At 41.3% G+C, this 13693-nt stretch overlaps 1 protein-coding gene across 1 annotated transcript in view; it reads left to right on the top strand.

The window, feature by feature from the left end:
- Positions 1 to 12797, top strand: part of FOXO1 (forkhead box O1) — a 68357-nt gene extending 55560 nt beyond the window's left edge. The window contains exons 2-3 of the mRNA XM_060233262.1: positions 6985 to 8340; positions 12485 to 12797. Coding sequence (XP_060089245.1) covers positions 6985 to 8331 — 1347 coding nt within the window. The 3' untranslated portion in view covers positions 8332 to 8340; positions 12485 to 12797. The remainder of the gene's footprint in view (positions 1 to 6984; positions 8341 to 12484) is intronic.
- The last annotated feature ends 896 nt before the right edge of the window (positions 12798 to 13693 follow it).

The raw sequence follows: 13693 nt of genomic DNA, 5'->3' as shown, positions 1-13693 counted from the left end.
TTTGAGGAAAGAAGGGACTCCAGTGTCATAGAGTCCACTTTCCAAAGCAGCCATTTTCTCCAGGTGAACTGATCTCCATCTCCTAGAGGACAATTGTAATAGTGGGAGATCTCCAGCCACCACCTGGAGGTTATACAAAAAACAGAAACCACACAGTGTGGAAGTTAGGCAAAACACACAATACACCGTGTAATAATTATTACAAAAAAACTCACTATTGTGGCTTAAATATAGATTATATTCATACAACAACACTCTTGAATATATACAGCAGTTGGGAGGACAGGCAGTATAATAATATATTAGTCACTGTAACAATACCGCAGCTCCGCTTTTCCAACTGATGTTAAGAGTCCCTAAGCCAATAGCACTGTGGAATGAGCTGGTTATCCAGTCAAAGAACTTTCCTCTGGAGTGTGTTGTGACTGAAACAGACTTTAGATCCAGCCAGAAGAATTCTTTCACAGGCTTGTGCAGATAAAGTAGTGACAGCATGCACACAGAACTGCTGCTTACACTTCTCCTTTCGCAACCGCCTCACACTATGTTGGCAGCCCTTTCTTATCCACATTCTTCTCTTTTGTGTGTATGTGGGAAAGAAAATGGAATGCCTGGATTCTGCCTCCCTCTTGGTTATGGGTTCCATTTGCCCCATGCCTAGCTGTTGCTGTTCCTTATTATTACTGTTTTTATTTGGCTCACATGACTTGAAGTAGATTCTGGTGGGTAGCCATGGTTGTCTGAAGCATCAGAACAAAGTTTGAGTTCAATGGCACCTTTAAGACCAACAAAGTTTAATTCTGGGTATAAGCTTTTATATCTGAAGAAGTGTGCATGCACACAAAAGCTTATACCCATAATTAAACTTTGTTGGTCTTAAAGGTGCTACTGGGCTCAAACTTTGTTCTGCAGCTTGAAGTAGAAAGTGTACCTTTAGAGACACTGGATACTTACTTGCTTGCCTGGAATGGGAGGTACTGTCTGCTAGTTTAGGCCTAGAAAGGTTGTCTGTGACCAAATGCTGATGAGGGGTCCTTGAGTGTTGCTGTCATGGACTCTAGCAGCTCATTCACCTCCTCAAATTCTGCCTGCTTCCTGAGTGCATTTACCTTCCAGATGGTGGGTTTTTCCTAGCACTTATTTGGGGAGACAAGTGATGATATATCGCCATGTGCATGTATGTGCAAATGTGTGCATCTTGGAAGAGCCAGTGTTGTCCTCAGCCTGTGTGCCTATAAGGAGAAGTGCATTTGGCCAGTTGTATCTATGAGTGTTGTGCTTGTGTGCCCTTGCTGCCTGTGGTAGAGCCTTGTTTGTGTGTTATATACATCCTTTCCCTCCCCCCCCCATTGTATTTGGTGTTTACTTGACAATGTTTTAACAACCCTGTGGCACAGGGAGTTAAAGCTGCAGTCCTGCAGTCCTAAGCTCTGCTCACGATCTGAGTTCGATCCCCGGTGGAAGCTGGGTTTTCAGGTAGCCGTCTTGAGGTTGACTCAACCTTCCATCCTTCCGAGGTCGGTAAAATGAGTACCCAGCTTGCTAAGGGGGAAGTGTAGATGACTGGGGAAGGCAATGGCAAACCACCCCATAAAAAGTGTGCCATGAAAATGTTGTGAGTCGGAAACGACTGGTGCTTGCACAGGGGACCTTTTCTTTTCCTTTCCCTGACAATGTTTTTGTTCCTTGAGAAACCTGTTGGTGAAGTTTCAGTTCCTAATTGCTGAACAGGTAGTAAGCATCCAGAAACTCTCCATGTCTTCTTGCATACCCCAAAGGGCAGGTTGGTGGTGGGGGTTGGTTTTATCACTGGCAATCAGATATTTATTTGTTTTTATTTCCGTTAATTTGTACCCCACTCCTCCCGAAATCAGCTTGGAGCAGCTACCAGACAATATTAAATCATACACAATAAATAAAATAAAAGCCAATAAAACACATCATTAAAATCATAATATACCATAAAACAGGCATTGCATCCAGCAAATTACAGTCAATAATGGTGGCCAAGTAGCATATCGGTGTCAATAAGTTCTTATCAACAAAGAAGACGACGACATTGGATTTATATTCTGCCCTCCACTCCGAATCTCAGAGTCTCAAAGCGGCTCACAATCTCCATTATCTTCCTCCCCCACGACAGGCACCCCTGTGAGGTGGGTGGGACTGAGAGAGCTCTCACAGAAGCTGTCCAAGAGCATCCAATGTCATCGTCTTCTTTTCTGTTGATAAATCCTTATTCTTACCTGGATTGACCCTTCATCCTATTGCCCCTAAAGTCCTCTTCTTTAGATGTGTGTGGTGTTTACATTTTTGCATGCATGTTTGCTGCTCTCTAGTTCATCATAGGATAGCAGAAGACAGGAGGGCCTAGCGTGACTTTGTCCATGGGGTCACAAAGAGTCGGACTCAGCTGTGCAACTGAACAACAAGAACAACAAAGTGCTCTAGAGTTGGGTATTCCAGTTGTGGTCTATGACCAGAGGCATGATACCGAGTGGAACTCTAGGCAGTGGCCTTACATGGCTGCTTTACTGGCAGTTGAGTGGTAACTTTACCCTTGTACTTCTTATGTATTTGTTTGTTTTGGCTGTCAAGTCACAACTGACTTATAGTGATCCTGTAAGGTGTTCAAGGTAAAGGATGTTCAGAGGTGGTTTGTCATTGCCTGCCTTTGTGTAGCAATTCTGAGCTTCTTTGGTGGTCTCCTATCCAAATACTAACCAGGGCTGACCCTGCCTAGTTTCCAAGATCTGAGGAGATCAGGCTAGCCTGGGCTATCCAGGTGAGGTTATTCGTTATTTTACCATATTGTCCATTACCACTGCCTGTTTTCCTGTCTTGAGCACTCAGTATTTCATTGGTGGCTGATGCTACCTTGAGTTTTTCCTTGATGTTCTAGAAGTCAGTCATTGAACATTTAGAAAAGATGGCTGTGATTACTAAGAGCCAGCATGGGTTTCTCAAGCACAAGTCATGTCAGACTAACCTGATCTCCTTTTTTGAGAAAGTTACTCCCTTATTGGATCAGAGGAATGCTGTAGACATGCTTTACTTTCATTTCAGTAAAGCTTTTGATAAGGTTCCACATGCTATTCTTGTTGATAAGTTGGTAAAGTGTGGTTTGGATCCTATTACTGTTAGCTGAATCTGTAACTGGTTGACAAATCACTCCCAAAGAGTGCTTCTGAATGATTCCTCATCCTCTTGGAGAAGAGTGACAAGTGGAGTGTCTCAAGGATCTGTCCTGGAACTTGTTTTGTTCAACATCTTTATAAATTATTTGGATGGAGGAATAGAGGGAATGCTTATTAAATTTGCAGATGATACTAAATTGGGAGGGGTTGCAAATACAGTAGAAGGCAGAGTCAGGATACAAGATGATCTTGACAGGCTGGAAAACTGGGCTAAAACCAGTAAACTGAATTTTAAGAGGGATAAATGTAAAGTTCTGCATTTAGGTAGGAAAAATCCAATGCATAGTTATAGGATGGGGGAGTCTTGTTTCTGCCAGTAGTATGTGTAAGAAGGATCTAGACCCCTAGATCCTTTTTACACATACTACTACCGAAATAAGTGGACCATACACTGAACATAAGTCAGCAGCATGATGCAGTATCTAAAAGGGCAAATCCAATTTTAGGATGTGACAACAGGAATACAATGGCAAGATGGTATCACTTTGCTCTGCTCTAGTTAGACTTTACCTGGAGTATTGTGTTCAGTTTTGGGCACCACATTTTAAGAAGGAAATGGACAAGCTGGAAAGTGTCCAGAAAAGGTCGACAAAGATGGTGAGGGGTCTGGAGATAAAGTCCTGTGAGGAAAGCTTGAAGGAGCTGGGTATGTTTAGCCTGGAGAGGCAATGATGGCAAGGCTGAAGAAGATCAGAGGTGGTTTGCTGCTGCCTGCCTCTGTGTAGGAGTCCCGCCCCCCCCCCCCCCCGGAATTCCTGGGTAGTCTCCCATCCAAGGATTCACCAACCGCACTTCATTCTACCCTATTTTGCCATTGACTTCAATGGCCCATAGGATATAATGGGGCCGAATGGCCGCCGAATATCGGTGACAATTCGTGGCTGCAGTATACAGCTCCCAAATCAGATCAGAGAATCTAATTCAGCTCTATATGGCTTTAATACAGCTGAATCAGCTGTTTTTAAGGGGTGTATTCGGTTCAGCTGAACCGAATGCACACCCCTAGGATGTGAGAGATAATCACACCATCTTTGAGTACTTGAAGGGCTGTCATATAGAGAATGGTGCAGAGTTGTCTTCTGTTACCACAGAAAGTTGGACCAGAACCAATGGGTTGAAATTACATCAGATGAGTTTTCTACTAAACATTAGGAAGAACTTCTTGACAGAGTGGTTCCTCAGTGGGACAGGCTTCCTCAGGAGGTGGTGGGCTCTCCTTCTTTGGAGGTTTTGGAAGTAGAGGCTAGATGGCCATCTAATAACAATGCTGATTCTGAGATTATGAGGAAGAGGGTGGGAAGGGTTGCATCAATGCTTAGTTCTTCTGGCCCTTTCTTACATACCCAGGGAAATGCTGATTGGTATTTGTGAAGTTTCTGCATTGTGCAGGGGGTTGGACTAGATGACCCTGGAGGTCCCTTCCAACTCTATGATTCTGAGAACATAAGAGAAGCCATGTTGGATCAGGCCAAAGGCCCATCCAGTCCAACACGCTTTGTCACACAGTGGCCAAAAAACCCAGGTGCTATCAGGAGGTTCATCAGTGGGGCGAGGACACTAGAAGCCCTCCCACTGTGGCCCCCACAAGACCCAAGAATATAGAGCATCACTGTCCCAGACAGAGAGTTCCAACAATATGCTGACGGACCTTTGTTCCATATATTTATCCAATCTCTTCTTGAAGTTGTCTATGCTTGCAGCTGCCACCACCTCCTGTGGAAGTGAATTCCTTGTGTTAATCACCCTTTGGGATTCTATGATTTTAAGTGTGGGAGCAAAATAATATGATCTCCTGTGGTGCAACTATTTGTGAGTTATGCTTTGTTATATAACTAGTGTGCTTCTTATGCTATCTATCTACTGGGTAGGCACAACCTTTCTCTGTGTAAAGATAAGAGTTGTAGCCAGGGCTTGTAATCAAGTTGCTTCTCCAGTGTGCACTGCATCTTACGTTGAGATATCATCTCTTTCTCCCCCATAGTCAGCATTAGGGTTGTCAGGTCCCCCCTCCAGCCACTGGAGATTTTTTTGGGGGTGGGGGGTGGGGTGAGGGAGCCTGGGAAGGGCAGGGACCTCAGTTGGATACAATGTTATAGAGCAGGGGTGACCAATAGTAACTCTCCAGATGTTTTTGCCTACAACTCCCATCAGCCCCAGCCAGCATGGCCAATGGCTGGGGCTGATGGGAGTTGTAGGCAAAAAACATCTGGAGAGCTACCATTGGCCACCCCTGTTATAGAGACTACTCTCCAAAGATTTTTTTTTCTCTTGGGGAACTGATCTCTGTAGCCTGGAGATTAATTGTAATTCTGGGGGATCCCCAAGTCCCACTTGGAGGCTGGTATTCCTAAACGCTCAGCTGCAGCGTTTGGGGAATGTGTATATGACACAACTCATGTGATATGATTTGGGATTATGTACCTTTAGAATTTTTCTGAACTCCTGTGAGTTGCTGAAAAATCTGTTGGAAGAGGGTTCACAAGTCAGTCTTTCATAGCAACAATGGATCCCCAGAAGCAAAGCATTAAACAGCCCCTGTAAATTTAGTGCTTTCTCGCAACTGGAAAAACAAAGACAGACCCATGTATTTGAAGAATTGACTAACATACAGCCTCCCTCACATTATTGTCTTTGATTGGGCCTACATTTGAAACTTAGCATCTGACAGACAGAAATTAGTTGTCACAAAGCTTGTGTCATGTGAAGATATACTTTGGAGCTTTCTATAAAGACAGGAATTCTGTCCTGTTTGAATTCTAGCAGCTCATAGTGTCACTAAGGATGCTTTGGAAGGTGGGCTCTATGGTATTGTATCTCATTGAGGTTCCTGTCCCCCTCCCCAGGTTCCATCCCTAAATATCTAGGAGTTTCCAAACCTGGATTTGGCCACCCTACCCCGCCCCCCCCAGTGGTAGCTGTGGGGGGGACCTGGCAATCCTATAAGAGCGTTTGTAAAACCCATGAATCAATCTGAACAGGACTCTGAGTAGACCTGCTAAAGTTTTACCTCTGTAATTTAGTTCATGGGCATGATTTTAATTGGCAAAGAAAAAAGTTTAATCAGTGGCATTGCAAATTACGTAAGTAACTTTGACTCCTGTGTGTTACTGTAAAGGAGCATAAGAGAATTAAAGTTTTTTCCCCTTTTATCCCTGAGTTATAGTAGTGGCACTGAACTTTCTTACACTCGATTCAGTATTTCAGTCAGTTTTATGTACGTTTTGTAATACACAATTTCAATCATTAGTGAAGGCAAATTAATGAACTAATGTTATTTAATCAGTTTGACAGTGCTTCCAGAAAATAAACTGACTGCAATGGATGTTTTTAAAAAGTCAACTCAGATAAAACAGTGGTCATTTGTATTGTGCCATCTTTTCTGTTTATTTGCTCTTACCATTCAGCATTGGTTACTTTTATATTGTTGTGCTTCATTGGGAATCATGAAATGGAGAGATAGAAGTGATTTGGAACTGGGTTTCCCTTAAGAATAATATGAACAAGTAAAAAATAATGCCCCTTCTTCTGCTTCAAGGGTTTCATAGAAATTTTAAATATGTCTTGTAATTAGGCATTCAAGTCCTTAGGTGCAGAAACATCTAAGATTGCCTTAAAATTTGGAAACTTCACTACCATAGGAATGTAAGAATCTATTTAGATAAAATGGGGAGTTGTATATTTCAATGGGAATGGCAGTTATTTGTATAGAAATTCTATGGGATTACTCTTTCTGTTGAGGACAGAAATAGACTCAACACTTTTCTCACTCCCTGTTTTTTCTCCTCAGAATTCAATCCGCCATAACCTCTCATTGCACAGCAAGTTTATTAGAGTGCAGAATGAAGGAACAGGAAAAAGCTCATGGTGGATGCTCAACCCAGAAGGAGGCAAAAGTGGCAAGTCTCCCAGGAGAAGGGCTGCATCCATGGACAACAGCACCAAGTTCGCCAAAAGCAGAGGAAGAGCTGCAAAGAAAAAAGCCGCTCTTCAGACAGGTCAAGATGGAAATGGGGACAGTCCAGGCACACAATTCTCCAAATGGCCTGCAAGCCCCAGCTCTCATAGTAATGATGACTTTGATAATAACTGGAGTACATTTAGACCTAGAACCAGTTCCAATGCTAGTACAATTAGTGGGAGACTTTCTCCAATCATGCCAGAACAAGATGACCTTGGAGAAGAGGATGTGCACTCCATGGTCTACCCTCCATCAGCAACCAAAATGGCTTCGACTCTGCCTAGCCTTTCTGAGATGAGCAGTTCGGAAACCATGGAGAACCTGCTGGATAACCTCAACCTTTTATCCCCAAATACATCTTTGGCTGGATCAACCCAATCCCCACCCGCTACCATGATGCAGCAACCATCAGGTTATTCATATACTCCGTCCAACACAAATATAGGTTCACCAAATGCGGACTACAGGAAATATAGTTATGGTCAGACTAGCCTGAACACATTGTCCCAAATACCTATGCAAACCATTCAAGACAATAAATCGAGCTATGGAAACATCAGTCAGTATAATTGCCCTGTAGGACTGCTGAAGGAGTTGCTTACTTCTGATTCACCTCCACACAGTGATATCTTGACATCTGTAGACACTCATGTTTCCCAGTCCAGTGGCCGAGTGTTGGGACCAAATGTTTTAATGGCCACTAACTCAGCCATGACGCCATACAGCAGTCAACAGAATCATAACAAAATTGTTGCCCCCAGTACCCATCCACATCAAGGACATATCCAGCCAACATCAGTAGTTAACAGCCATACCTTGTCTCTCACTGTTAGCACTGTGTCTCATGCTTCAGGTGTACATCGTTCATCCGCAGTGAAAACCTCAATGCAAGTGCCTATGAGCCACCCAATGCAGATGAATAGCATCAATCCTTACACCACTGTGAACAGCTGTAATGGCTATGGAAGAGTGGGAATAGTATCTTTCCATCAGGAAAAACTCCCTAGTGACTTAGATGATATGTTGATTGAACGATTGGACTGCGATATGGAGTCAATAATTCGTAATGACCTCATGGATGGGGAAACATTAGATTTTAACTTTGACAATGTGTTGCCTAACCAAGGTTTGTCACATGGTGTAAAGACAACAACACACAGCTGGGTGCCGGGATAAGACTGGAAGGTTAGTTTCCTGCATTTTATTATTTCTGCATAAATTGCTACTTATTCCTCACACTAAGAGGGTGCTTCTATTGAGTGGTGTGGGACAAAATTTGTCAGAAATTACTTCTATTATAATATTGTAGCAAAAGGCAGTGTTGCATATATTAAGCTCTTCTTTGTTTGAGAGGTCTTAAGACACCTAAGTGCTTGTCAGATCCAGCTGTTGGAAATGTCAAACTTCAACAGGAATGTGAACTAAGGGAGAGAGAAGTAAGGTACTTCACAGTGAAGATCATAAGCAAGTACAATTTCTTATGTACTTATATTGCTTATATTAGAGAGGAATATTGTTAAGGCTGGCAGGGCAGGGAGGACTGGAATGGCAGCTTTGCTGTATAAGTTGGTTTCAAAGAAGGACTAAAAGATGAAAATGTTGGCTCTTGGCAGGTGGTTCTGTTAGCAGCTTCAAGACATAAGTACAGGGGGAGATTTGGGGAAGTTTATTTGAAATAGGAAACGTTTGCCCTTGTTTGGGATAATAATCTAGAACAGTGTAGTAGAATACGGGTTAGATGTTAAGCTAGAGCAAGACCACAAACAGACTTGACACAGACAAAGTAAAAAATGTGGTTGGGGAAGGAATGAGTAAAATGGGTGCATATTATGAAACACCCCTCCAAAATGGGCTGACTTGGTGTACCAGACCTTAAAATCTGTTATAAGGCTGCCCGATTTGTAAAGTTAATAACCCTTTGAAATCCATCAGAAAATGTGCACTGGGCACAAATAGAACAATCATACATAGGAACAGATATATGTGATGTTATTTGGAATGCATAAAAAGAATGACCAATCCAAATTGAACAGAATGAATATTTATTATTCTGTGAGTATAGGACAGGAAATCTCCAGGTTTCTCACCTATATCATCCTTTCTGGGGCAATCATGTTTTGAACCAGGAAGAAACTATTTTAACACTTGGAGAACACTTAAGACTAACAAGACTAATAGACATATCCAAACACAGACAAATAATTGAAAAGTCACAATTAGAAAAAGGCTTTGAAATCAAACTCCCCTGGTTTGAATATCTACAAGCCCAACACTTGACAGATAACCCAAGGGTTAAAATAGGCTAAGAAAGAGAGCTTACTAAATTTGAGCAACTAATAAATGCAGACTTTAAGAACCACAAAGGGCTAATATCCAAATCTATGCTATCTTAAATATCCTTGAAGAAAAGTCAACACCATTATTCAAGGCCGGATCTATGGGGGGGCAGAGGGAGGTGATTGCCCTGGGCGCCGACAGAGGGGGGGCGCCAAATTGGGTATGGAGTCCATTGTATTCTATGGGACCATAAGATAGAATGGCCCAGAAGGGGGCGTCATTTTTTAATTTTCCCCCGCCCCTCAAAAAACATGTAGATTCAGTCCTGCTATTATATCAGGAAAAGGGCATTCTTAACCTTACAAATTTGCTATGGAGGAAAATTTGGAACTCAAGACTATTTTATCAAACACAATTAACTTCAAAATATTGTTGTTTAAAAACATGACAAGATGGTATATGACCCCCCAAAATTAAATATCAATTCCGATATCCAACCTTTATGTTGGAAACACTGGTACAATAGGATCTTATATTTGCTGTTGGTGGGAGTATCCTTGGGAAAAAGGCCTTTCTTTTGGGGGTACAAATTAAAAATATTACTGGGTACTTAGTTCACCCATGCACCCAAAAACAGTTCTCCTGAAATTATGTGAGGATTTGGAAGTCCAATTTATAAGAAAATATTTAATTTTCATTTTACTGGCAGCAGCCAAAATCTTACTTGCCTCTAAGTGAAAAAATAAAGATGTACCACCGATTTCACAATGGCACAGGAAATTATTGTGTTTTTATTATGGAGAAAACTTCAGACCATTTATAGACAACCCTTCTACCAATCCACATTCCTGGAGCAATGGCTTCCATTTTTAGATTATATGATCAATAGAGCCAGTTTGGTGTAGTGGTTAAGTGTGCAGACTCTTATCTGGGAGAACTGGGTTTGATTCCCCTCTCCTCCACTTGCACCTGCTGGGATGGCCTTGGGTCAGCCATAGCTCTGGCAGAGGTGGTCCTTGAAAGGGCAGCTGCTGTGAGAGCCCTCTCCAGCCCCACCCACCTCACAGGGTGTCTGTTGTGGGGGAGGAAGGTAAAGGAGATTGTGAGCCGCTCTGAGACTCTTTGGAGTGGAGGGCGGGATATAAATCCAATATCATCATCATCTTCTTTTAAATTCGAATTAGGCGTTCCAACCACCTATAATTTCTTGGCATTGTTCTAATTATGTTACAGACATACTATATGGAAAGTAACAGCATATTGTTCAGCCTTGAAATGTTCTATCCATTTTGCATGTTGATTGAACCCATTTTACTGTTTGTTATATATAAATCTTCATTCTGTTAAATTTTCAAATATGGCTTGCTATATAATCCCTACTTCATTGAAATGTAGCCAAAGACTTGTTGCTCTAAATGTATTTGCTTAACAGATATTCAAAAAATAAACATAACAAGTTTTTTTTTTGTTTTTTGTTTTAAAGAAGTTTCCCACTTAGGGGGAGGGGAATCACAGTGGCACCTCTCTGACCTCCACCCCCACCTTAAGAAAGGAAATTTCTCCATTGCATCCCAGGGGCATGCATTTCAAAAGAACATAAGAGGAGCCATGTTGGATCGGGCCAATGACCCATCCAGTCCAACACTCTGTGTCACACAGTGGCCAATATATGTGTGTGTGTGTGTGTGTGTGTGTGTGTGTGTGTGTATGTATGTATGTATGTATGTATGTATGTATTTATTTATTTATTTATTTCAATCTGACACCCACTCTCTCTGACTGGATGAAGCAAGCTTGTTGTCATGTCCCTGGAGAAACTGGTTGCTGCATCCCTGTACAGAATGGGAGTTGTAATACAGACTCCTTGGGAGTCAGCATCCTAATCCCTCCTTCCCAGTGTCCCTGCAAGCAGTTGGGGAGGGGAGATGCAGACAGTAGTGTCAGAATGTTATTTCCCTACCTGGGGTTCACAGTGAACTTCACAACATGGGTTTACCAGCAGTAAGCAAAACAGGAGAAAAAGTTTATATAGTCATCTTGATTAGCAAATAGCATCTGTCCCTCTATGATTTAAAAAAAAAAAAGGTAAAGGTAGTCCCCTTTGCAAGCACCGCTTATTTCCAACTCTGGGATGACGTCGCATGCATCACGATGTTTTCACAGCAGTCATCTATGTAAAAAGAGCTCTTATTATAGGGCAGAGTCTCCCTCCCCTGGTCTGGATTAAATACTTGGATTTTAACGGTGCCATCTTTTATTGTCCTTCATTCTTATCTTTTAAAATACCCCCCCCCCCCCAGTTTTATGTGTGTTGTATAGAATTTTATGTGGTAAAACCATCTTCAAGTTCACTGTTGAGCATCTTGGATCAAGCCTACATAAAGAAAGCGCCCGGGGCAGCAGCTGTCTGGTTGCCAGGCCAAAACTGACAGTCCTTCAGAGGATATCAAACAGTCAACAAATTAAAAATAATTGTGTGGATCAATTTATATTTTTAAACCTTAGAATTTGCCCAGACAACTGTAGAAATCCGATGAAGTGAACTGCTTCAGTGATTTGTTAAAGATTCCAGTGTTTTTGTGGTAGATGTCACTAGTCCCAGGATGTTGTAATTAACATTTCCCTTTTCTATTATACTGTTGTATAAAATCCGCATTTGTGGACTAAAGAAAACGGGAAATCTTTGGGGGGGGCGGTCTTCACTTAAATCTGAGAGACAGTTAGGTATTTAGGATCCTGGTAAGACTAACAGCATCGTATGTAATAAATTAGCCACCTTGGGCTGTGGGCCTCCTTAACAATCCTGTAAAACTTTGAGAAACAATATACTCTTCAATGTTTATTTGCTTATATTTGTAATTAGCTTGAATGGGTAAAAAAATGGACCTTTCATTTTTTTTGTTCACTTCCATTGTAGCTGTAAGCAGAATTGCACCCTTCTTAAGTCCACTGAAGTCAATGAGCTTAGAAGGGTGTAACTCTGCTTAGCATTTTGCTGTTAGATATGTGGATATCCATTCTGAATATTTGTATTTTCCTTCTGTTGTCCTAGGCTACAGTTTAAAGTGCTTCAGAGACCTTTGACTGCAGGGACTGAGCAAGAGAGTCCAAAGATATCCTTCAGCCTTTGTATAGTCTTTGTAATTTTTTCCCTCTTGTCAGACTTGGCAGCAGATAGATTTTTTTCTTGCACCGGATGTATGCCAGATACTTGCGGGTCATTTGCTGCTGTAGGTAAGGTATGTGCCATTGGAAGTGTGTTTACTTGGATGTGCCAAACTCCCACTACAATGTCAAAGGAGAAGAAAATACCTTTTCATCATGTTTGGTGACTGTGAACAGTGTAAGCTGTTGAAGCAAAACTTTTTTTAAAAAAACTCTGAGAAAAAGTTAAAATTTAATACTTGTGGTAGTTTTAAACCTTAACTTGTCTCTGATCCAATTCCTTTTGGTTTTTGTCTGCTGAACTCATGGGGATCTGTGGACAGCTCATTTAACTGCCTTAAATGTATTAATATTGCCCTACATTTCTTATGAAAACATATCAATGTATGTGATCTGACCAAAGTCATTGGCCACTCAGACTCCCACATCCAAGAGCAGATTGAAGTCTTTATCATATTTCGTACTGATTATGTAGATTTATTGTGGGGGCTAACTTCCAGATCATTTAATTTTATTAATCAACTTGAATTTTTTGTAATATGCATATTGCTATTTTTCTTACATCTCTACTTTGTTATACAAGCTACTTAAAATTTTTAATTTAAAGATGCCTAGCAACATTCCTGACATTTTATATACAGTATTTTAACTGGAGTGAGGGGGGAGAAATTTAGCACCCTGAAGCATGTATACATCTAAAAGAAGGTAACATCTTTTAGCATTCTCTTGTTCCAACAGTTGTAAATTGCCCAGAGCCTCACGTCCTTGGGGAATAGACAGTTCATAAATTGAATAAATAAATAAACTTCTGTTACTGTGAATACTGACTACCACCAAGTGTTCATTGTTGCATGGATTTATGTCCCATGAGTTACATTAATATTTATTTCATGGAAGGTTCATAACATTTGATATCCCGAAGTGTTGAAACTTCTCAGTTTAATGTTTCCATAAATAACCTGTGTTAGTTTTGCTTGTTCTTAATTGGCTTGATGGGGTCTATTACATCTTTCTCCCCCCCCCCCCCATTACCTCCTGCTTAGTTTAAAGACATTCAAAGCAGTAGAACCTGCTTTATGGTGATGTGAACATACTT

Source organism: Heteronotia binoei, chromosome 1, assembly GCF_032191835.1.
Source record: "Heteronotia binoei isolate CCM8104 ecotype False Entrance Well chromosome 1, APGP_CSIRO_Hbin_v1, whole genome shotgun sequence".
Classification (NCBI taxonomy): Eukaryota; Metazoa; Chordata; class Lepidosauria; order Squamata; family Gekkonidae; genus Heteronotia; species Heteronotia binoei.
The sequence above is the reverse complement of the archived record's forward strand: the minus strand, read 5'-3'. Positions and strand labels throughout refer to the sequence as shown.